Source organism: Pundamilia nyererei, unplaced genomic scaffold (assembly GCF_000239375.1).
Source record: "Pundamilia nyererei isolate P.nyererei 1_Seehausen unplaced genomic scaffold, PunNye1.0 scaffold00112, whole genome shotgun sequence".
NCBI classification, from domain to species: domain Eukaryota; kingdom Metazoa; phylum Chordata; class Actinopteri; order Cichliformes; family Cichlidae; genus Pundamilia; species Pundamilia nyererei.
In genome coordinates this window covers 987,582-1,011,730 of record NW_005187513.1, presented here as the reverse complement: position 1 = coordinate 1,011,730, position 24,149 = coordinate 987,582, and the positions used below count along the sequence as shown (strand labels likewise).

Below are 24,149 nucleotides of genomic sequence, written 5' to 3'. Positions count from 1 at the left end.
CAGTAGTGGGGGATTGAAAAGATAAAGGTAGTAAGATAAAAGAAAAGAGAGCATAGAGAGACAAGAAAAAACACAGACTAGAGGAGGGAAGAAGTGATTGGAGAAGAAGTCCTCAGTACACCACAGTGTATTACTTGAAGTTTTACAGCAGTCTGAGCATATTGCAGCATGAATAAGTGATGGATCAGAGTCATCTTATCCAGGCCTTTTCCTTATCATCTATAAGCTTTGTTGAAACAAATGTTTTGAGTCTAATATTAAAACTGCAGAGACTCTCTAGAACCTCTAGAAACCACAAATAATCCTGTAGTCTTAGAGGGTGGTGTGATGTTGGGATAATATGGTATTATGCGGTCATTGAGATCTGATATGATATGATATGATATAGCTGTGATGAACACAAGCAAGATAACCTATCAGTGAGCGTAAACCATCAGCAATCATAATATCACTTACAAACTGAAGCTACACTGAATGTGATTTTTTTCACAATACCTTGAAACCTTTGCAGGATCTTGGAGTGCAATTTTATATTCTATTATATTTTATTTAGTGTTTATTTATTTTTCAGTTGAGTTTAATTTTGGTTACTATCCACACTGGGTTTTGTTCTTTCGGTTCATTTACTGTCTAAATGCTGAAACTTTGTAAATATAAAGGCAATCATCTGCACCCCGTAATTTATTTCTATTAAATTTTCGAGTATTGTTAATATTAATATTGTTATCATTGTAAATAGTAGTATTAGTACTAAAAGTATTAATGAAGCCTTTTTATTATGAAATCTTAGAATCACAATCACCGGAAGTATTTGGCGTTACTCCCTGAGCTCACGCTGCCGTTACAACCGACCGCGCGCTGCTCTGGCTAGCAAGCAAGGAAGATGCTAGACAGAAATGGCGGTGACGGCAAGGCGAACAGCATGAAGTGCTGATGCATTACATAGATCAAAACGTTCGACTGGCAGGACACCGTTGGGCAAATGACAATGACGTCGAAATAGACCACCTTTTGTAGCTGTCAGTAGAAACCTACAACACCTTTCCGGGGGATTCTTCATCTGGTCAGCGGAGGACAGAAAACCTCACCGGGAGCATGGCTTCTTACAGCAACCAGGTAGCTAGCTAGCTAGCTGGCTATCATTAGCCTCCAAAACAACTCGTGCAGTCTCTTATTTTTGGACTTCAGATCGCTCTTTGATTCTGCACCATTTTGACCAAAGTTAACGCCACACAATAATTAAATTTTGGTCAGTTGTGTGTTGTTATTTTAAACATTTGGCCTGTCGTGTCATTGAACTGCTGAAGTACTAAAAAGTGCTTGCTAATGCCCCCCCTAAGCCTCATTGGAATACCACCAGCATGGTAACGTGAGCTAACAGGCCCCAGGTCCTTCCATTCAAATGAACCAGCAGTACTTTCCGTCGCAGTTCTTGGGGCGATGACAACCGCTTTTAATTAAACGACACGAAAACTTGCTCAAACAAATGTTCGTGATACTTCGAAGTTATATTCCACAAATGTCATGTAATATTTCTTAGAGAAAAGTGACCGAAAACTGCTGCGTGTATGCATGGCCCACCTGCTCAGTGCTGCCACAGGCCTGCTGCCATATCTTATTTTTATAACTACCAGTAAGTTATTGGTTTTCTCGGGGTAGTCAGAAAGCATAATAACGGTCTAGTGGAATATTTTGCATGCGATCACTTGGCGTTTATAAGTGTTTCTGGAGCGGTGTAACGTTTTCGTGCTGCTCGTTTAGCTTCTAGTATGCTAACTGTTTTGCACAGGTGGTGTGCTTAGACTTTGCGGTCTGTCCGCTAGCTAGTTAGCTAAATACACATTCGACAGTGTGGGCCTTCGTTGATAGCGAAGAGTTACTTGATATGGAAACAATGAGGATCAGGGTTGAGCGTGCACGCTGCTTACAGAGCCACCGTCCACGTGACTGAGCTTGGATTGGAGGTAACCTAACAAGTTTGGTGTTATTTCTGGAAAAGCTAGCTGTCATGTTGGAAGGCCCATTTTGAGGTCTAGTTTTACATGAAGAAACATGCCAGGTCTCTAGTCTACTAGTAAGAGACTCAATTAAAGTTTAGAGAAGAAAAAGCTCATATAGTAAAAATTAATCAGAAATGGAGTCAAGTGAAGTGTTCAGTTCTAACTTTTTTTTAGGAAACGGAACCTGGCTAACCACTGTAGTAAGGGAAATCTGCTGTACTAAAGTAATTCTGCATGCTTTCAACTTTCTTCCTGGCTTCCAAATTGAGCGTTTCTATTGGTTCACTCTTTATTAAAGTGAAAGTTTCAGGGGAAAGCCGGCTGAACATCCCCCCCCCCCTTTTTTTTTTAATTTACATGTCAATATTTGGTGAAATAAATTCTCATAACTGAACTGACTGATACAGAGTTGCATAGTATTTTTTTGGTTTTTGTTAGTATGAATAGCATAGAGTGAATAGTAATGCATGGAAGCTTTCACAAACACTCTAAATTAGTGTTTTCCAGACTGTGCTCCACAGCAACGGTAACCCAGCAGATCTGGAGCATCATCAACTATTTCATTGGGTCTGCTTTCCTCTGTTTGTCACCACTTTTACTCTGTTACAAAACCCCTCATTTTAATAGCCATCCCTCTGTAAAGTAGTCACAGAAGGCAGGCGACTGAAAGGTTTGCTGTTGATTTATTGCTGAGTAAAAATACTAACACTGGGGCTAAAATTGGTCGATAAACAGGTGAGGCAGTAAAAGACATATGAGCACCAGAAGGGACATCGGTCTTCTGAGTAGAAGTTTAGCAAACAGGTAATTCTGGAAATACTTATCAATTCTTCTGCACTGGGAGATAAAGGCAGATAGTGTTCTGCTTGTGGTAAGTCATCTTGTTAATGCATAATCTACCAAATGTGACACTTCAAATTAACATACCATTATTGCTCCTTTATTGTAGCTTATTGGCAAAGTTGAACCCTAGTTTGAAAACTAGTTAAAGTATTTCAGTGATTATATTTTATTTTTGGGGGTGGTAATTTTATTTGGGATTGTATTGGTTTTTGGTTTAGTTTAATAACCTCTCAGATTTAAAAAAGAGACATTTAAATTACATGAATATTTAAACCTTTTATTCCGATAGTCCTGTTATGATAGTCTGTCAAAAAAGTGTATTTTACCACTGTCAATGTAGACATCTGAGTCAAGGTTTTCTAAAGTTGTCTTGACCACAAAAAGCCTTACATCTCTGCTGAAATACCATCATTAACCTTAAGCTGTAGTTCAGGGGTATAGGCACGGTAGCATTTATTGCTTGTGTAAGTACGACATGTTATAACACCATAAAGATCTTTACACAGTGATGGCTATTTTTCATTTCTGAACACGGGAGCTGTATTTATCTCCTCTCCTTGTATCAGCAAGGCTGTGTAACCAATGGCCTTCCCTTTAGATCTTACTCATTGACTGTTAGAGATTTTAAAAAGCTGTAAAGAAGTTTAAGTATAAACCACATCAGCTTTGTTACTGAGGGATTCTAGTAGTTTGATCCCTGTTTTGAAATTGGCATGTGTCCCATTATAGATGTGAAAACTGAAAACACAAAGAAACACAAAGAAATCCATGATTGGGAAACAGGAAATTGTAAATTAATCCAATTTAAAGAAAAACAAAAAGAAAATGCCAGCTGTGAAGATTAGTTATCAGAGTAACTTTACTTTTATCAACAACTATTGGCCGATCTACATGATTATGTGACATAGTGATAGCAGAGGGCCATTTATCAGCAAATTATTTAGTCCACTGTTATTAGTTCAATTGAGACTAAAGATTAGAAACTCTTCTCAATGTGACACATTAAAAATGTAGCAGCATCAAACTTTAAGCATCCTAAAAATGAATGTAAAAAGAAATCTGCACCTTAAAAACATTTATCACTCAGTGAGTTTAGCTGCCATTAATCTGGAACTTGTCCTTGGGATGATTAATATCGGTGGCCCACAGGATTAAATTGTTCTTCTAGTATCATTGTTTCATCTTCCAATGGGAATCAGAACGTTCAAATAAGTCCTCATATTAATTAAAAGGGAATATGTGCCTGTGTTATGGCTTAGTCTGCTGTATCAATTTTCTGATACAGCAAAATTGAAAGTGTTCGCACATTTATGAGCAGTTGCTTTTGGCTGAGAGCAGACGAAATGGAAATGATTGTAACGCCGTTATTTGTCCCAATTTTTAATAATTTTAATGGTTTGTAATTGTTGCCACCCTTTTACTACATCACACTACCAGGCAGGCACAGGCATGCTCGGCAAACTTATTGAAAAACTAGTCTGACCTTATTTGTACTGGCACTGCAGCATTTTTATGTTCAGCCAAGTTGCCCATTAATAACTCCGCAGATCAGTTTAGGTAAACAAGCCTGTGCTTAGAATAAAACAAGATTGTTTGCGCGACATCAGTTTTAGAATTGTCGTAGTACATATCTGTATATTTCACAGCACTGACATCGTTTTAAATTTAAAATTTGTGAACCACACTATCGCTAATAGTCAGTCACCAATAGTGAAACTCACTAAAGTCTATAAATCACCTTATCTTTCTAGTCTCATTCTTATTTATGACTACTTATTCTTCTTACTTCTTATTCTTGGCTCTTTCTTGTTTGTGTGATGTCGTCATTAAATTGTGCTAAAATCATACAGATGGCTAATTTGTTGTAATCCGCAGTCCAAACGATCAGCAAGGGAAGCTTAGTGTGGTACGTGTGGCATGCCTGCAGAAAGGAGCAAAGGGACATTCTTTCTGTTGTGATTGTATTAGCCATCCTGAGGCCGCTGGATCATTGCTGGCTGTTTGTCGCTTGTAGTGCCATTTCAGCAATGTGGGCCCTCGCGTGGGGCCTCGTTTGCAAAAAGTTATATATGCTTGAGCTGCAGTTTCTTTTCTCTGTGACTACCCTTTCACGTTCCACTGTTTATTGCACCGAAAAGATTAACAGCATGGCTAGTGAGTCCATTTTACCTTTTTTAAGTTGTGCATGTGGGCCCTTCAGTGGCTCAGTGTTTTTTTGGGGGTTTCTTTTTTTCCTCTCAAGGTATAACGCACAATTATAGTTGATTCGTGGTGATTCTGTGGAAAATTAATTAATAACACTGTAAGCAACATCAGAAAACAGCAGTGTAGTAAAAACATGACAAATAATGTCGGTTTTTATACAATCAAACGTCATCAGAGGGTGCATGACGAAGCGCTGCGTGAAGATTTTTAAGCGTTCTAATTCATTTTGCCTGCATCCACTACACATAATATGAACCCCTACTACCATAGACCTGGCTTCATTTGAAGCTGGTTGTAGTGTGTGCAATAAGTAATATTGTACTTTGATTGTTTTTGGCTAATCTAATAAAACGAGTTAACTTTGAAGTCTTAATTTCAAGTTCATATATGCAGCTTTCCATAAGTGCTGGTCTGCTGGCTGAGCAGCTGACTACTCATTTAAGTCTAGCTGGTTGCTTTATTAAAATTTCAAAATAGTAAACTTCTAACAGTTTTAATTTAGCAATGCATATATACATTTTTTTGATACCTGAAATATCAACTTCAAAAACAATTCGAAGATGATCATAGATTTTATGTTAGTGCCACCTCCTCGTGTCCTGTGTGTGTGCGCGTGCGCTTGACTGATGAATGTTTAATGGCATGTAGCGTCTTGAACTGGTGGAACCTACCTCACTACAAGTGTTAATTTGGTAAACACGGGTGACACAAGTTGTTGATTATAACAAGGTCTGTCGGTCAGTCTGAGAGGTAGGGATGGGAATCAAGAACCAGTTTTTGTAGAAAACTGGTTCCCAGCAGTCAATTTCCTTGAAATTGTTAGTCTGCTTGCCTATCAATAGTGCTTATCCATTCTTGCACTCGCGCTACAATCGGCTGATTTCAGTTTGTGCGTTATAGATGCAAAATAGCGATGGTAGTGACTTTCAAAATGGAGCCGGTGAAAATGGAATGACAATTGATAAATGAATCGATTGATAAGTGATATTGATAACGGAATCGGAATGGCTAAATTCTCATCAGTTCATATGCCGTCAGTGATGGATTCTTTCCTCTGCTCTCTGTTTCACCATGTCTGTGTGTGTCAAAGCAGAAGCAACTAACTCAGCTACACTAATAAGTAAAGTGAAGATACCATTATATAAGGGGAGTGGGTGGTATAGGTGGAAAAGTAGGTAAAATATGTTTAATTCAAATCCCAGTAATCTTGTGTCACCTCAAAGCTACACATGTGTTAAAAGCAGTCCGTGAAGTTACATCAGAGGCCTGCTTTGGCTTGGTTTAAGTACAACAATGCTTTTTATGATGCCTAACGGTTAACACAAAGCATTCTTTTGAATGCTTTGTGTTAACCTTTAACAAACTGACAAACCTACTTCACCTAGATAAAACAGGTCTAGATTCAGAGCTGTTTGTGCTCATGGTTTATGTATAACACTGCATGACTCATCAGTTTGCACAGGTTAGCATTGTAAATTGAATGAGTGATGAAGGACTGCTGTATGTGTCCCAATACCTAGATTCTGAAATGACGGCACCTTATGATTGCATTCCAGTTATGAGGTTGAATGACCTGTCTACAGTGAACACTGCTTAAAAATGTTCCCCTTGATTTTATATTTTATACTAATGAATAATCTGAAAGTTCTTGATTGTTTTTAACTTTTAATTTTATTTTATAGTGTATTTTATTCCATTGTCTTTCCTTTTCAGTTAATGGTTGTATTAATTTTGTTCCCACAGTACATCTTTGGGGAATTCAGCCCTGATGAGATCAATCAGTTTTTTGTGACTCCACGATGTTATGTTGAGGTAAGCAGATTGGTCCAGAAAAAGCAGTAGCGGTCATTATTCCATTAATAAGTCATTATTAAATTAAAGAGAAAGAATTAAATTTATTTTTTGAGTAGTCGTGTTGGCCTCGTCAGGATATCCTCTCAATGGAAACAGCAAGGTTCCTGGAGAAATATAATTCAAATAAATTTGCTTATCAGCCCTAATAGTCCAAAATCAGGGCTTCAGGATTACTGAAATTGACCATTGAGCCAAAATGCATATATCTGGTAAATGGTAATTCTACACTTGACAATGGTCTTAAGATATCAGTCATGTCTATTTTAAGTATTACTTTTGTGGTTACCTGCTGGGTCTTTATCACAACTTATATTTTCTCTCTCTTTGCAGCTTCCTCCGTTCAATGACAAAGTCCAGTGTGTCACTCAGTCTTCTGGTATGTACTTCTTACATAAGCTAATTTCCTATATTTTATTTTTTTAATTATTCAAAATACATCAAAATACTCTAAAGTAGACATGGGCTGACTGTTCTCCTGCTCTTAGTTGGCATCAAGTTGTTTTTCAGAGCAGGACTAAATGTATGGCTGAAGCCCAGGTATAGCTGATCTGGCTGGCCTTGCAGGAAGATGCTTTTCCTGTCATTTATTTGTATTTTTTTTATACATTTGTGCAATATTGTTTGAAACGGTTTATAAATTCCACTAAATCTTGACCCTGCCCACCACCTTTTTTTTCTTTTTCTTTTTTTTGCCCACCAAAATCAAAAATGTTAGAGCAGCCACCTTTCTTTCAAATAGTACCTATATGCACATGACAATTGCCTTACCTTGATTTGTATTGATTATTTAGGATCTTACTGCACTCCTGCTGTACCTTTTATTATGGAGTCTATGGGACTGCAGGTTTGCGGTGAGTTGAGGAGTCTGATACCCTCTTGTACGTTTGCTGTAAAACTGAAAATCCAGGTTTCAAAAACTGGTGGCTTTCTAAACTTTTTGCCTGTATTCTTTCTCTTGCCTGTTGGTAAAACCTATATAGCTTTGCATGCTTAAGGTACTGCGAAGTATCTTATCTTTTCTTGCATATAATACATTTTCACTACTGTAGGTCTCCGTTACAATAAAATTGAATTGCATTTTAATGACTTACCAATCACGGCTTATTTACTAAGGGCATAGAGATGATTTTATGCGGTTGCTAACATGTGTGTACATGTTTATTCTTAAGTTGAGGTTTCACTGCTGAATGCATTTTACAGTAATGAAGTGCAATTTCAGTAACACTAACACTAACAGATTCCTCTCATCTCAGTAGAGGGAGTACCTTGTATTTCAGTGCCCTCTTACCTTCTGCAGGGGATCAGAGATTACATTTGGTTGGCCAATCAGCTGTGTCATGATGACTTGGATGATTTTTTTCTTTCATATTTGCACTTGCTAATGTTTCACCTTTGCACTTTGCACCTCTCGCTGCATAATAACTTACAGTTCAAACTGCTGTGTGACACATTTTGTCCAAAAATTAACTTATAAAAACTGATGTATTTGTTTTACGTTGTTCTGTATTGCTGAAGTTTCCAACACTTAAAAATGCTGTTAAAAATATTCAGGAAGTAAGGATTATTGATGCGTGTCTGCAGTCAGTTAAGCCAGACTTCCTTTCTATTGACTACCTTTGGTTATCAACCGTATTGTATCCCTTTGTAATCTTTTTTTAATGTGATTTTAGACACTTGTTAAATCGCATGTCATTGCCTAAATAAAAAACAAACAAACAAAAACATTTTAATTAAATCTTTAAGAATGATTGAGAAAAATGGTATCTCAAATTGTCAGCAAAATAAACTTGGCTTATAATAAACCATTAGTTAAAACTATTGATTGTCAACTTGACATTGAATGTTTTTTTTGTAGCAGTTTAACTTGAATAGTTTCAACAGAATATTGATAACATCTGGCCACTGACCACACAGGATTGTGCCAAAAATGTTTTTTATTTATTTATTTTTAGTTTATTGGATTTTTTTTCCCCTTTCAAATCAGAATCATAAGTAAGTGAAAGAAGTTTTATCCATAAGACTATATTGTCCTTCCCAGACCCAATATTAAGTGTTGAATCACCCCACTTCTGGAATTTATGTGAGACCAGAAGGAATTTGGTTTGGATTGGACAGCAGTAGTTGTCAAAAATAGGTCTAGAAGAATTTCTTTTTGTTGGTATCTTTGATCCTGTCAGAGCTCCCACGACCCCTTGAGTAACAGTTTGCTTGTTCAGGAAAAAGGATTTTATGTGACGTTCTGCAGCAAAGTCAGATACCACAGCCTGGTTTTAATATGTAGGAATTAATCTAAACAGTGCTCTGTATTTCTAATTGACTGAAATATTATCTGCAGGAGAAGACTATCAGCACATTGAGTTTGGTGTTGACGAGGTGATGGATTCCAAGGCTGTTGGGGGCAACGATCCTTTATACAAGGTGTCGAGTACCCTAAACCCACAGGCTCCTGAGTTCATCCTGGGCTGCCAGCCGGCCCAGAAAGCTCAACAGACGGCTTCTCCAGCAGCTGATGTCCCTGACGGGGCACACTTCAACTCACTGGACGGACCTGACTCGGAGGCCTCAGCCCTGGACAATCACCAGCCGTGCCCAGACATGGACGGACTCCCTGGCAGCCTGGGACAGAGAGAGCGAAAGAAAAAGAAAAAACGACCGCCTGGGTACTACAATTACCTGGAACCGTCAACTGGCAGCAACAGCAGCAGCACCAGTACAGCGGATGGGACACCTGTGACAGCACTGGTGAACGGACATGCACTCAGTGGCCCACACCACAGTACTGAGGATGTGGACAGTAAGGCATTGTCAGGGGCTGAACTTTCCACCCCGGGACCCGCCTCCACAGCAACACCAACAGCTGCTGTGGCAGCAGCCAAGTGTGCCCCCACATCCACTGCCAATCAGAGGACTAGTGATAGCCCTGATGACTCTTCTTTGGACTTAGCAAGTGGAGCTGCCTCTTTATCAGATGGCAACAATGCCACTTCCCCCTGTTCATCCTCCTCTCAAAGCAGAGGGATGACAGAGGGACCAAGGACTGCAGATCAGCAGCCAGATCATTTGGCTCCACAGAGCCCTGAACTTTCAGATACTCCACATAGCCCCCTCTCCAAATCACCTCTTCCTACTTCAGCTGCTGTCATCTCTGTCATCACTTCCATTACGACTACTGAACTAGAGGGAGGAGAGATGGCAGACAATGGGGTGGCAAATGGGCTAGCAGAGTCTACCACTCCTGTCAGTGCAGATGGACACAAAGAGGACATTGAGAGTGGGGACCAGGTTCAGCAGGTCATCCCAGAGTCAGCTGCCCAGTCAGTAGTGACAGAGCAGGCACATTCACCTGCCACTCCAGCTGCACCTACTGCTAATCTTCCGAAATCCTGGGCTAGCCTCTTTCACAATTCCAAGCCTCTACCTGGTGGCCCTCAGGCATTTGTGGAGGTAAAGAATGTTGTGGAAGCAGTATCTCCCTCTGTCGCTGTGCCAGAGCAGCCTGAGAAAGTTGGGGAAGTAAAAGAAGGCCCTGTCCATGTATCTGAGGATCCTATGGCCCCTAAACTTGCAGGTATTTTATAAAGAAGCTGATAATTTACCTTCTAAAAACATTCCACCATTACTACTTTTTAATTTGGTGTAAGTTTATAACTTATTTTTTTGCAAAAAGTATATTCTGTGAAATTCAATCCATCCCACTTGGTGGTAGTGTTGAGGTGATTGTACTGTTCATACTTGCATATCTAACAGAATAAGCTTTTAAAATTGGGATCACTGGAAAGAGTAGGGTATATTTTAAAAAAGAGATACATTTTTGCAGCTCATTATACTGATGGTATGGTAAGTTTGAGATGCACAGATTTCTCACTGACAGCTTACTTTAAAGAGAAGTTAAGGGACTGTTGCATTCATTTTCAAGAAATGACCACTAGATGGTGGTGCTACATGCAGGATGGCTATCCGATTTTATTTATTGTTTGAATCATTCCAGTTATTCCTATCAGAGCTGCAGTATGGGTATAAATGATCAACTGCAAGGAGCTGAGATGTGACACCTCATGAATACTTTGTTTTTTTACTTAAGGAAATGAGATAATGATTCAAGATGAGTCACAGCCTCAGATTTCACACAGTGAAACAGCATCTTGAAATGTGTTATTGATCGGAACAGTCTGATTTTACAAGCTGGTAGACAGAATGAAAAATGCAAAATATTGTGTTGTTTCTTGTCCTCAAATCGTATTCAGTGTTTTGCTCTTAACAGTGGTGTGCTGATTGTTTTCTGGGGAGATGAACCTAATTACACTACATTTTGTGGTTGTTGTCGCAGAAGGTTACGGGAACTTACCAGGCTTAATTAGTTTGTCCTCTCTGACACTGGTTTGAGGTAGAATTTAAACACAATCCTGTGAAAGTTCACATATTCAACACACTGTCTCTCTTCTAAGGTACCCTTCAGATATTATGTCTCCCTTCAGATAAAACTTTCTCATTTCGCGTAGCGTGACAGCGATCAATCTTTGCCATTTTTTTTTTAGGGAGTAGTTATTCTAGAAGTGTGCAGAAGTACACACAATGCAAGTATGGCACATCATAGCAAAGAAGGTAGCCTATAATTATTAATGCATTTACTGTAAGATGGAAATGTATACTCGCTGTTGAGTAGCGGGCATGTTGGTTTCTAAGCACGTTAATTTAAATGTGTTTATTTGATGGTGTTTAGTCTTGAACTTAAACAACCAGCCTAGCTTGAAATACACCAGTTTGGAGCCACAGACTAGCTGTTTGTATATATAAAAGTGATTGATTGAAATGGACCAAAAAGAAAAAAGAATCTATCAATGTATATATATTCTTTAGCACTGCAGCAAACTATCTTTTTTTTCTGCCTTTTCTTTATATGCAAGTTTCTTGGATACTTCACACTTGTGTGCATATCACTGTTCAAAAGTAGTTACAGGTTGGTAATGAAATGTAGACCATAATCAGACATGAAACAGTGTCCATTTCTACACTGTAAATATGTATACCGGTATATTGGAAAAATATAATACTCATAGGAAAAAGCTGTTAAAGGGTCGCTGTCTGTGACTGACATGATAAATGAGATGCGATTAACTGACATTTAGTTTTAATTGTAACTTAAAAGTGAGCTCAGTGGTTTGACTTGTTATGAAAATGGAGACAATACCAATTTGTAAAGAAGTAACAATGATTGTACTTATGATTTATTTGTTCTGTCTAAATGTGCATTTGCCTTTGTTCCTTTAGTCTCAGCCAAATTTATGTTTTTTTGTTCTTATTTGTGTGAAACTATGAAACTATTCCCACGTTACCATGGAAGCTGTCTTTTTGAATGACAGTCTTCCTTCCTAGGCGTGGTACAGCAAGACCTTGGTCTTATTCATTCAGTCTCTTATGCTGTTGCCATTTGAGGCAGGAATAGACGAAGAAACAATTGTTTTGATGTATCGCTATGACACATACTTTTTTCATTGTCACAGCTGTGCGAAGCTACCTGTTTAAGAATATTGTGTTTTCTTTGAATCCCCAGAACTTATTGAGAATGTGAAGTTGATACATAAACCAGTGTCTTTGCAGCCGAGAGGACTGATCAACAAGGGAAACTGGTGCTATATCAACGCTGTATCCTTTTCATGCTTCATATTTTATTGTTCTTTTGATTTTAACTACTTGGTTGTTAGTTTCTTAATGTTACATTGTTATTAAGCCAAATGGCCCAAGTCTCAGGGCACGTGTGTCACTGTAAAAATATTACTTGGTTGTAACGTTGTTTCAAAACCTTTATAGGGCCTGCTCGTTTGATGGCATTTAGATTGCTAACAATTTAGTTATTTTGAGGTATATCTGGTTCATTTGATATCTTAACATCAGTCGCGTGTAAATGTGATAAGATATTGCTGACAACAATGCTGTGATTTTGGTGTCTGTTTCTTTGTTTAGTGTTGGGATTTTTTCTCTCTCAAACTGGTGGAAAATTTGAGACTTTTCCCACGTGTATTTTAACTAATTGAATGCAAAAGACGTCTCAATTTTAAGACTTTTAAAGACCACCGGGGATTTCCTCAGTTTAAAACTTAATCACACATTTGCATCAAATGCAGATATCTTTAAGTAGCTTGTCATAATACCTTTCCTACACATCATTTTTCATCTTGACTCTGAACACACAGACTCTACAGGCCCTGATTGCCTGCCCTCCCATGTATCACCTGATGAAGTCCATTCCTCTGCACAATGAAACGCAGAGACCATGCACCTCCACACCCATGATAGACAACTTGTAAGTAGCATTTCTACAAGTTTATATCTTTTTATTAAAAAGCATTAGCCATACAGACATCTCAGTTGTTTGTGTCTCTCAGTGTAAGACTGGTGAACGAGTTCAACAATATGCCCGTGCCATCTAAAGCCAAACAGCAGGGTAAGATATTAACACAGCATGCCCAAAGATATTTGCGTCATTTCCTGTTGGCGTCACTGATGATTTAAGATTCCTAACTGTGTTTACAGCTGTTGGAGATAAGGTCACAAAAGACATCCGACCTGGTGCACCTTTTGAACCAACTTACATTTACAAACTCCTCACTCTCATCAAATCAAGTCTTTCTGAGAAGGTAAACCACGGTGTCAGCTTTATATAAACACTGCAAATCAGCATGTAAGGGTGTTTTTGTTTTTAAATAACAGTTTAAATGTACTTCTTGTGGGACAGACAGTGCCCACGGGAGGTTTTGTTGTATTCAAGAAACATTTTAGCAGGACATAACTTATTTCCTATTTAACATTCAACCTGCTGATTCAAGTCTGAATCGGTTTTAATTAAGAAAAGAACTCTGATGCACTGTAGGAGATGGTTATCTTCGATATTTAATGAGGCTTCCTTTCATCCTGCCTCTTACTGTGTGCATGCTTTCTTTCTGTTTACCTCAGTGAATGAGTTTGCTTTTTTTTTTTTTTTTAATGTCTGCAAGATTTTTATTTGACTTTAGGCATTCTTTGAAGAGTTAATGTGGCTGATGTCCTTATGCTTTAATCTCAGGGTCGACAAGAGGACGCGGAGGAGTATCTTGGGTTCACGCTCAATGGATTGCATGAGGAGATGCTAGCATTGAAGAAACTAATCTCGCCTCAGGAAGAGAGTAAGTAACTTGTCTATGAATAGCATATGCCAGGTTAAGTCTAAGCATGCTGTGCCCTTTTTTTGCTTATGTTATCTTTAGAGTAACTTCCCTAGTGTTGGCCTAAATTAATTATAAATAGAAACAAAAAGCTAGTATTGCAGCATATTAAATCATTTCCCTCTTTTCCTTTTTCTATTTTTTTTTTATTATAAGCTGAAATCATTTTAATTGACTCTTGCCAAAATGGAAAAATGGCTCAGAGGGAAACTTCACATCCAGCTTGGTCTGGGCAGAGCTGCTGCTACTGAGAGCATGAAGTGCCTGAGTGAAGCTGTGGACATATTCTCATGCCTTCATCATTAGACCAAACATTATAACAATTCTGATAACTTTACAGCCAAAGGACTGCTAGCTAAGCTTTGACATGGAAATTGTTCCAGAGTTTACAGTAAACCCTTTTGGCCGTTTTTACAAAACGCAGCCAAAGCAAAGGCTTATTTAATGTGTTGTTAGTTTGCTGGCAGCCACCCATATGCGGGGGTGTTTTTCACAGGTATTGTGGAGCTCTTCCCATCACAGAATGAATTAATGACTGTTGATATAGCACTTTTATTTATTTTTATTTTGAAAGGAGCACTGGCAATTGTCCAGCAAATGAGAATCTACTCAAATGAGAGCCAATCAATCCAAAACTTATAGCCTTGTAGTTCAGAATGGAAGATATTTGTACTTATCTCAGTTAAGACGGCTCAGTTTTAGAAGAGATTTTGCTTTCATGCACTTTAAAGATCAAATAGCTGTTCTTCAGAGTGGTTTACATTTATTTATTTTTTTTTAACAGAAGCTCTCACACCTAATGGGCCAGAGTCTGAGCCAGGTGTGGAGGAGGATGGTGCTGATAAGGAGGAGGAAGGTAGTGAGGATGAGTGGGAGCAAGTGGGTCCCCGAAACAAGACTTCGATCACTCGCCAAGCTGACTTTGTCCGCACACCCATAACTGATATCTTTGGTGGACACATCAGGTACATGCCAGATTGCTGTGAAACCCTCTGTATAGGAAGAAGTTCTGATTAAACTTAATAATGTTGCATTGTCTTGCTTCCTGTTATACACCAATCAAAAATTTGTATCTGCGAGTCCTCAGCTGGTTACTGGGTTAAAGATTTTGACCTCGTTTCATGGTGACATCACAAATTAGTCATCCACCCCCAGTTTTTTCCAGCTCTTCTCCAGCACGCACCACAGCACTTCAGAATGACAGCCCATGTGGGTCAGTGCGGTCAAAAGTCTCGACAGCATGACGTGGGGCAACCATCCACAAACAAAGGTCTTAACTTTCAGACAAATTGCAAAGTTAAGAATCTGCGGCTGTTGCCTGACTAAATAATATGTTCTGCGAGGTTCTGGTCTGGCACGGTGATGGTGTACGCTGGTTGCACAGTGTTTTAAATGTCCTTAAGGATTTTTTTCTCCGAAATGGTTGTGAGAGAAACTGAATATAGGCATGTGTTTACAGAGTGGTGGGTATGCCCACAGAGCTTGGCTATAACCCATCTACTCCTTTTAAACCGCTGTTCAGAGAAATTGGTTTGACTTGGGGAATTACAGCAGTAATCATTAGTAGATTATCATCTTTCTTGAATTTAAAGGTTTAATTAAATGACTTGCATGATTATAGTGAAAGCTGTAAACTGCAAAACAAACTGAATCCCTCTGAGTAGTTTTAACAGGAATTTCAGAAAGTGGTTAGAAAGTGCATCATAATGTATTTGAGCTGATTGTGTTATGTTGTATGTTTTGACTACTGAGAGGTAATATTATTAAAAATCTTGCTGGTATTGGTTTACAGTTCTAACAACTGGCTGTTTTGCTTCTTTCTTAGATCGGTGGTGTATCAGCAAAACTCTAAAGAGTCGGCCACTCTGCAGCCATTCTTTACCCTGCAGCTGGACATCCAGTCAGACAAGATCCGCACTGTCCAGGAAGCTCTCGAAACCTTGGTGGCTCGAGAGTCAGTCCAGGGCTACACTTCTAAAACCAAGCAAGAGGTATTAGAAAAGTAAACTTTGATGACATGTTTCAGTTCAGATCGGTGTTGCGTTGCAGTTTTGTGATCTCGAATTCCATTTTTTTCCCCTTTCTTTTTTTTCTTAATGTTTTTTCTGACTTTAACAGATCACACAAAATAACGTGATTTTGTGTAGTAATTTATTTTTGGAATTGATGTTTAGATGAAGAGTGATGTTGGGTACACACTGTAGAACACAACATCACTGATTTCATCACACATATTATAATCATTGCCTTGAACCATGGTATAGACCCAACAACAACTAAAGGGGGAGGAAAACTTCAGGGATCGGTGCAACAGTGCTGTGTTAGAACATCAGGCTAGAAGAACTGGTGCAGGAACATCTGCTCCACAGCTGTATAATAAGCATTTTTTTGGGGGGGGGTCTTTTTGTCCTGAAATGTTACTTTGGTACTTCTAAAAGCCAGAGAATATAAAAACACTAGTTGCTGCTTTGAACGTCTTAGCTGATTTTATTTCCAGCAAAATGTTAAAGCCTTGCTTTGTGTTCACTTTTTTTGACAAATTTTATTTCTACAGTTAGTTTTGTAACTGTGAAACTGTATTATTTAATGTGCATGGTAAATTCTGCGACTGCTCACTGTTCTCGCTGTTGCTTTCAGATTGAGATAAGCCGAAGGGTTACTCTAGAAGAGCTGCCCCCTGTGCTGGTGCTCCATCTCAAGAGATTTGTTTTTGAAAAGTCTGGAGGCTGCCAGAAACTGACAAAGAATATTGATTACCCCGTTGACTTGGAAATCAGCAAAGGTATGGCTCGATCAACACTCCACTGAGGTGTCAGTGTCATTGCAAGGCCTTTAATTCGATTTACCTAGTCTATATATGTGTCACTGTTATACTTGGTTCATGAACAGCCCACAGTGCCTTTAAGAGTTGATCCAGATAATTGGTGTGCAGCATAACAAAGCAGACTGGCAAAAGTTGAGAAGTGTATATTGTTTTTTGTTTTTTTTGTTTCAAGCTTTTAGAATTAATGTAAAAAAAATGTGGTTTTTAAAGTGATATTGAGTTTAATACTGTGCTGTAGTCAAATATGCCACAAGTGAATGTGATAAAATTGAGCTTACAGCTGCAGTTTATACCATCAAATTATGACATTTCAACTTCTTGGTTTGACAGAAATTGTGCAAACTCAGATGTGTTTCCAAGTGACTCTTCAGACCTCACTGCTTGTTAATTACAGCAACATCAGCATGATTTTCATTAAAGGCTGTCAAATTTCACATTGCAACAGTAAAACATGGTGCAGAACGTTCTGTGTTTTTTTTTGTCCTGGTTTAAGCAGTCATTAAAAACATCATGGTCTAATTAGTGGATTTTCTTTCAGATCTTTTGTCCTCTGGAGTGCGAAGCAAAGTTGTGAAAGGCCAAAGAACTTACAGGCTCTTTGCAGGTTTGTGTTTTGTTAATTTGGGCCATATTGTTTTTATATCTGCTGCATAATGTTGTAATTAAGCTTTATTTTATAATCTGTTGTCACTCTGGGAGTTAGTAATTCGTTGTGATGCGATTCCACTGACCACAAAATAACAATGCTGCCAAGGGTGAAAAAAGATTGCTGTTCTGTCTTGTTGAACCTCAGCTGGTTCTTTCATTTCACGCCAGGAAATTATTTTGGATAGTAATATAAAAAACACAAACATCACTCAGCTCAAGCAAAAGCCACATTAAACATCCTGTTTTATTTTCAAGTGTTGAGCAATATACAAAATATGAAAAATGCACAAACAACTGTCAATAACAAGCTCGAGCTTGGAATGGTTTGAGTTCTGCTTTATCCCTAATATGTCAGAGAAATAGATTTGGTGATTAGGATATCAGGAACATACAGTCATGTTAAAAAAATTCAAAGGTTATATCAGGGAACAAAGTCATCTTCCTTAGCGGGTTTTAAAATTGGGCAAATACAGCCTCAACGACATAATTTCACACAGTGTCATTTTTTTTTAGTTAATTAAAGTCAAGCCAAAAATGCAGGAGTGAAGCTTAAATACATCTTTACTGCTTTCAAAGGAATTAAGAGGGTAAATAGCAGCCAGGTGCAACTGATCATTGGCAACACCTCAGTAAAAGCAGACATTTTGGCAGTTTGCTGGTCTGCAGCATTCAGGCGCGTGTTTGTAAAATACCACAATCTTGGGAGTGGGTGTTCCAACGAATTCACCCCAAGGCCTGGCTGGGTAATTCTCAGAAACTGCAGGTTACCCAAGAGTTAAATCATTTGTAGTTAGCATGTTAAAACTGAACAAGTATGACTGGTTTGGAAGGTTTGCCAACAGAACGCCTCTTCTCTCTATAAAGAGCGTGGCAGAACAGCTTAGGTTTGCAAAGTTGCATCTGAACAAACCACAACACTTCTGGAACAATATCCTTTGGACAGATGAGACCAAATTAGAGATGTTTGACCACAATGCACAGCACCACGTCACTGAGTCGACCAAGAACTGATTCCCGTGTCTTCCAAAGTATTCTAGAATCAAATGTTAGGCCATCTGACAACCAGAGGACTCCTAGATTAGGCGATGCAACAGGATAATGTTCCCAACCACAGCAGCAAATCTACAATAATGACTGAAAAATAAGAGAATCGGTGTTCTAGTGTTCCAGTCAAAGAACAGGCCTGAACCCCATTGAAATGTTGTGTGATGTGACCTTGAGAGCTGTGCATAAATGAATGCCCGCAAACCTAAATGAACCAAAGCAAACACAATTCCCAACCATGTGAGAGAATGAAGCTGACACATAAAGCTGCTTATGCATTTTTGGTTTATTTATTCTTAAATATATGAGGAGACATTGTAATATGTACTGTAGGTATAGTGTATTCTTTACGCTACACCAATGTGCTGATCACCTGATCTTTACTGGCTTGCTTTTACTTAAGAATTGCTGGCACTACAGTGCCCAACATTGAGGTCATGGATGAGTAATACCTTAAATAAAATTTTCCACTTTTCTCCAACTTCACCAGTTGTGTATCACCATGGAAACAGTGCGACAGGCGGTCATTACACCACGGATGTCTTCCACATCGGTCTTAACGGCTGGCTGCGCATTGACGACCAGACAGTGAAGGTCATCAACCAGTACCAGGTGGTGAAGCAGACTGCAGAGCGCACCGCCTACCTGCTGTACTACCGTCGCGTCGACCTGCTGTAGACACACACGCACATCCCAACGTACATGCAAGATACCCTGAATATATTCACAAACACACACAGAACATGCATCCTCAATGCACTCGTTGACAGTACATCTACACACGACACAGACACACAAAACTAATGAACAGGAACACTGCCTAACTTGTTCTCTTGCAAGATTTTCCTCTTCTTCCCTCCTGTCCCCGCTTTCCTGAGAACCAGCTTTTCCAACACCTTTTTCCTCGTCTCCTTTTTTTCTTCTCCTTTTCTTAAGAAGAGAGGCAAGCTGCATTCACAAAGATTTCCCTGTGACTGCTCTCTTCTCTGTGCACCACTGCTGTGTTTTGAGTTCCTCTTTTTTTGATTTATTTTTAAAGCAGCAAGGAAGGACTGTTGAATAGGCAGATTGGGGTTGCAGGTTAGGACCTGAGACTCACCTCTGACTGAGCCCACAGCTCGGCTCAAACAGTGGACTCGCTCATGCAAGAAAAACTATCCACCACGGGCTGCAAATGGACTATCAGTGTTTGCCTTTTTAGCTAAGGGGGAACTGTCGGCCTAGTGAATTTGCAGCAGTTTAAAAGCCTGTTAATTGCCCTCGTGCATTGAAAAGGCCCAGCACCAGCATTATCACAAGTCTCTCCTCCCAAGGCCAGGTTTCTTCTTTGCCACCACCACAACCACCACCAACTCCTTCTCCTCCGTTTTGTCACTTTTATGATGCTTTTTAAGTCTACTGGAGCCATCAAAAACATCGGGGGGCGGGAAGTGAGTTGGGAATGGGAACTGAACGTTTTTGTTGTTTTTGAGGTCCTTCTTATGTTATTCGGGTTTAGATTTAGGGGGTAAAAGAAAAAATATCTACAAAATATTAATGAGCTTTAGAACTTAATAAGCTTCTGTGCACAAAATATAAACTGATTGATTACAAGTACAGTAAAATGCATAATTTACCAATATTTAGATTCAAATGTAAAGGAAAAAAGTCTAAGGTCTAGCTGACTGAATGCCTGTTTGGGTTCTGAAGGAATGTGCCTGTTTTGTTTTGTTCTTTTAAGACTCAGTTCTTACACTGGAGAAGTGGCAGCCAGTTAAGACAGATCCCACTGCAAACCCCACCCTTGTACATTTTCTTCTCCTATCATGATTTTTAATTGTTTGTCTTTTCTTATGTAAAGGTTCCATCTGTGTACTGGTGGCTTATCAGTGTAGTTTTGAGCCACACCATCTTCCTTAACCCCCAACTCAGCAGAAAGCAGGGGGGCTGCCTTAGGTTCATTGTGTGACGTTTTTCCACTCAGTGTACGAGTCTAACCCTGATCAGGCAGCGACTGCAAGTCTAATGTAGGTGAAGAGTAAAGGGAATGTACCTGACACCTGTGTATTTACTCTTTTGTGGCTCCGTGGCTCCTCACAGTGGAGGGAGGAAAACTGAGTGTTGCGGGGAAGTTGGACAACATCTGCGCTAAGCTCTGCATAAAGACCCCAGGCATGCACATAAAAGGAGCTAGTATTTGCTTATGTTGAAGATGATTTTATTTTCTGTTGATGATTTCACTTATTGTGATGATTTTTGTTTATGTCACTAAAAAAAATGTTAGGTTTATTTCTTTTCTGTTTTTCTTCGTCATTGATCATTTATCGGATGTCCTAATGCTCTTGCTCCCTTCAGAACAATATGCTTGCATTTAAGTTGGTTTGAAAAGAAATTACAGCGGCTAAAGCACAACAAATAAAATTGAACTAGTTCTTTGCTTGAATTTTATTTCAATTTATGTCATGGGTTTTTTTTATGTTTGTTTTGCTCAAGGCCCATTTTATTCCAACCACCATTGTCAGTATCTCAGTATTAACACAGCAGCACAAGTATTTTCACATGATTTTATACAATAAGAACTGGGGACATAGGCGAGATAGTGGTTAACCATTTCCCTGCCTCTGATCAAAGAAAAGCTGCAGTGTAATGACATTTCTTTTCTTTTCTTTTAAGAGCTTTGTGTGAATTTAATAAGTCTCTTGAAATGGGAATCAATGAGAAAGTTGGTTCCTATCTTTAAATTAAAGTTTAGTAACACAGTAACATTTTTCAAAATTACACACTAGATTTAAAGTATTTTAGCATCGTTACGTGGTGAAAATATTGATTAAAGTTCCTTGTAGGTTTCCAAATCAGAAGCCTTCCCCACGTGAAACCAAAGGTCAACATTATATATAGGCCCTACAGCCTACCATTCACTTTATATCCTACCATTTTTCATTCAGTCTCGTTGCCATTTGTCATCACAGTCCGCTGATCGTCACACACAGGGAATGGCATGCTGCTTAGATAGTCAGTACATCCTAAAATCTGGTTCAGTCTTGCCGCTGGCTTCGTAGTCATTTCTGCACACATTGTGACATTGTTGATTTGCATTCTTTCTTTTCCCTTTTTAAAGAATGTTTGGATGATGGGACTTTAGAACAGATGGCTTATGCTTTCAGTTGTATAGTTTTTATCTCGGTCTCAGATGGCTGGTCAGGAAATGTGCTGGTGAAATGCTTCAATGATGTCTTTCTTTCAGTATGTGCTCCTAACTCTAATGTCTGTTGGGATATTATTGACATAAAAAAAATCTATACTGTCTTTTAATTTCAAGCCTCCAGCATCTATTTTGTTTATTGTTCAAATAAAGGATTGTGCAAAAAGCAGTTTGCTAATCAAGTGTAGTCTAAAGACTACCTGGCTTCATTATCCGCTGAAAACCTTTGCAGCCTCTACTCTGCGGCCTGGCTTACAGAAACATGTGCACAATAAACTGAAACAACAAACAAACCCAAAATGATCCACAGAGTCTTGGTCTACCACACATGCTTTAATTGGTCTCTTGTTTCTGTATGTCAACATGTACTATGTGTAGTATTTGTAGTATGTTATATCTCCCCCTCCTGTGGTCTCACTGGCAGCCTCAGTGCTCTTTAAGGCCATGGCTGCTCTCGCCTCCGTTTGGTTTAATGGGAAGCAGACCCATCATTGAAAAATTTGCAGTGTAAGGGTTTTCTGCCCTTTAGTGTTCTTTACTATTTATTCCTTTCTTACTATAGCTCACTCCTCTACTGCAATGTGGCTTTACTGTGAAATTTACAGTGGAGTGTAGTATTTTTCTTGTTAACGTTAGAAGGCTACTTTAAGATCTTCCCTGTTATAGCCTGAAAAGAAAATGTCACGTTGGAACATCTACAGACAGACCACCTTTACTAACAAAGAGGCTCTCTCAACTGTTTCAGGAATGATGTCGTGGCCTGCTCCTACCTATGGTTTTTTGTTTTTTTGTTTTTAAAACTAGGGCCTATTTTTCAACAGCAAGTATTGCACCATTCACTACCAGATCTTAAGTGCAAGAATGCATGGAACTGGTTCAGCACCACATGTTATTTTCTGTAATGTGAGAATATTGTTGGGCCAAGGTGACGGAAGCAACAGGAATGAGTGATTATTCTGAGTCTCTTTAGGCAACAAAGTCAAACCACATGTAGTGGAGCAGTTGAGTTTTACCACACAAACAACTAAACTGTTAACTACAGTGAGGCACATGTTTTGGTAGACAGAAGAACCATTTAAACACTTCAAGCTGCAAACACTACAGGACACGTGGTACTACTGCTACTTTCAGCTACTCCCTTTTAAGGGTTATCGCAGCAGATCATCTGCCTCCATCCTGCACTACAACCATGAACCTTCTCTTAAGTCTTCCTCTTTAACTGCTGCCTGGCAGCTCCATCTTCAACATGCTTAGTTCAATATATCCCCACTCTGCACACACCCAGACCAACTTAACCTTGCTTTTTTGTCCCTAAATATCTCATCTTGAGCTGTCCCTCTGATGTACTCATTTGTAATCTGGTCTGTCTTCATTTCAGCCACCTTCCCCTCTGAACTGTATGTCATAGCAGGTCCTTTGTAAGTCTCCCCATTCTCTCTTGCCATCTTTCTGTCACAAGTCACCCTTGACACTTTTCTCCACCTGCTGCACAATAGCTGTACTGCTTTCCTCACCTCTCTGCCCTTTGGTTCGGATAGTTGACCCCGGGTATGTAAACTCATGCGCTATCACTCCCTACATTCCTACCTCTACATTGAACCCTTCTGTCACTGCTACTGCACACCTTACCATTGTCTGTTTCTTGTACGTGCACCACCATCGCATACTCTGTCACTCCTGACTCCCTCATGCAGCACCACAGTTCGTCTCTTGGCACCTTATCACATGCTTTCTTTAGATCCAGAGAGATGGTGCAACTCCTGACCCACCTCTATGCTTCTGCATTAATGCGGGCGATCGTGGCTCAAGAGTTGGGCTCTTGTAATCGGAAGGTTGCCGGTTCGAGCCCCGGCTCCGACAGTCTCGGTCGTTGTGTCCTTGGGCAAGACACTTCACCCGTTGCCTACTGGTGGTGGTCAGAGGGCCCGGTGGCCTTGCCTCTGTTAGTGCGCCCCAGGGTGGCTGTGGCTACACTGTAGCTTGCCATCACCAGTGTGTGAATGGGTGGATGATTGTGTATAGTGTAAAGCGCTATACAAATACAGACCATTTGCCATAATGCTCTCAAAGCAAACGTTACATCTGTAGTGCTCTTTCTCAGCATAAAGCCATAGTGCTGCTTGCTGATCGTCACCTCTTCTTAACCCATCTTCAACAACTTTCCTGTCTTCATGTTATAACTCAAACGCTATCCATCTGTAGTTACTAAAGCCCTGCACATCACTCTTGTTCTTGAAAATCGATTCCACTAAAGGTCTTGCCTCGGGTGTCAGGTCACGTTCCAAGATTGTATTAAATATTATGGTAAAAAACAGTACTCTGCCCTCTCTCCTGGACATCTCTGTGTATCT

At 39.3% G+C, this 24,149-nt stretch overlaps 1 protein-coding gene across 2 annotated transcripts; it reads left to right on the top strand.

The window, feature by feature from the left end:
• Window positions 1-818: 818 nt before the first annotated feature.
• usp10 (ubiquitin specific peptidase 10) lies at window positions 819-22,098 on the top strand. 2 transcript variants are annotated; one of them, XM_005741603.1, is made up of 15 exons: window positions 819-1,116; window positions 6,792-6,860; window positions 7,233-7,278; window positions 7,694-7,753; window positions 9,238-10,470; window positions 12,454-12,545; window positions 13,094-13,203; window positions 13,286-13,344; window positions 13,434-13,537; window positions 13,963-14,062; window positions 14,886-15,066; window positions 15,927-16,092; window positions 16,739-16,883; window positions 17,464-17,529; window positions 19,108-22,098. In XM_005741603.1, the coding sequence occupies exons 1-15, from the start codon at window positions 1,096-1,098 to the stop codon at window positions 19,293-19,295; spliced, it is 2,640 nt and encodes an 879-aa protein (XP_005741660.1). In that variant the 5' UTR covers window positions 819-1,095; the 3' UTR covers window positions 19,296-22,098. The 2 variants fall into 2 exon arrangements, with proteins under 2 accessions (XP_005741660.1, XP_005741661.1); XM_005741604.1 differs by lacking the exon at window positions 7,694-7,753.
• The last annotated feature ends 2,051 nt before the right edge of the window (window positions 22,099-24,149 follow it).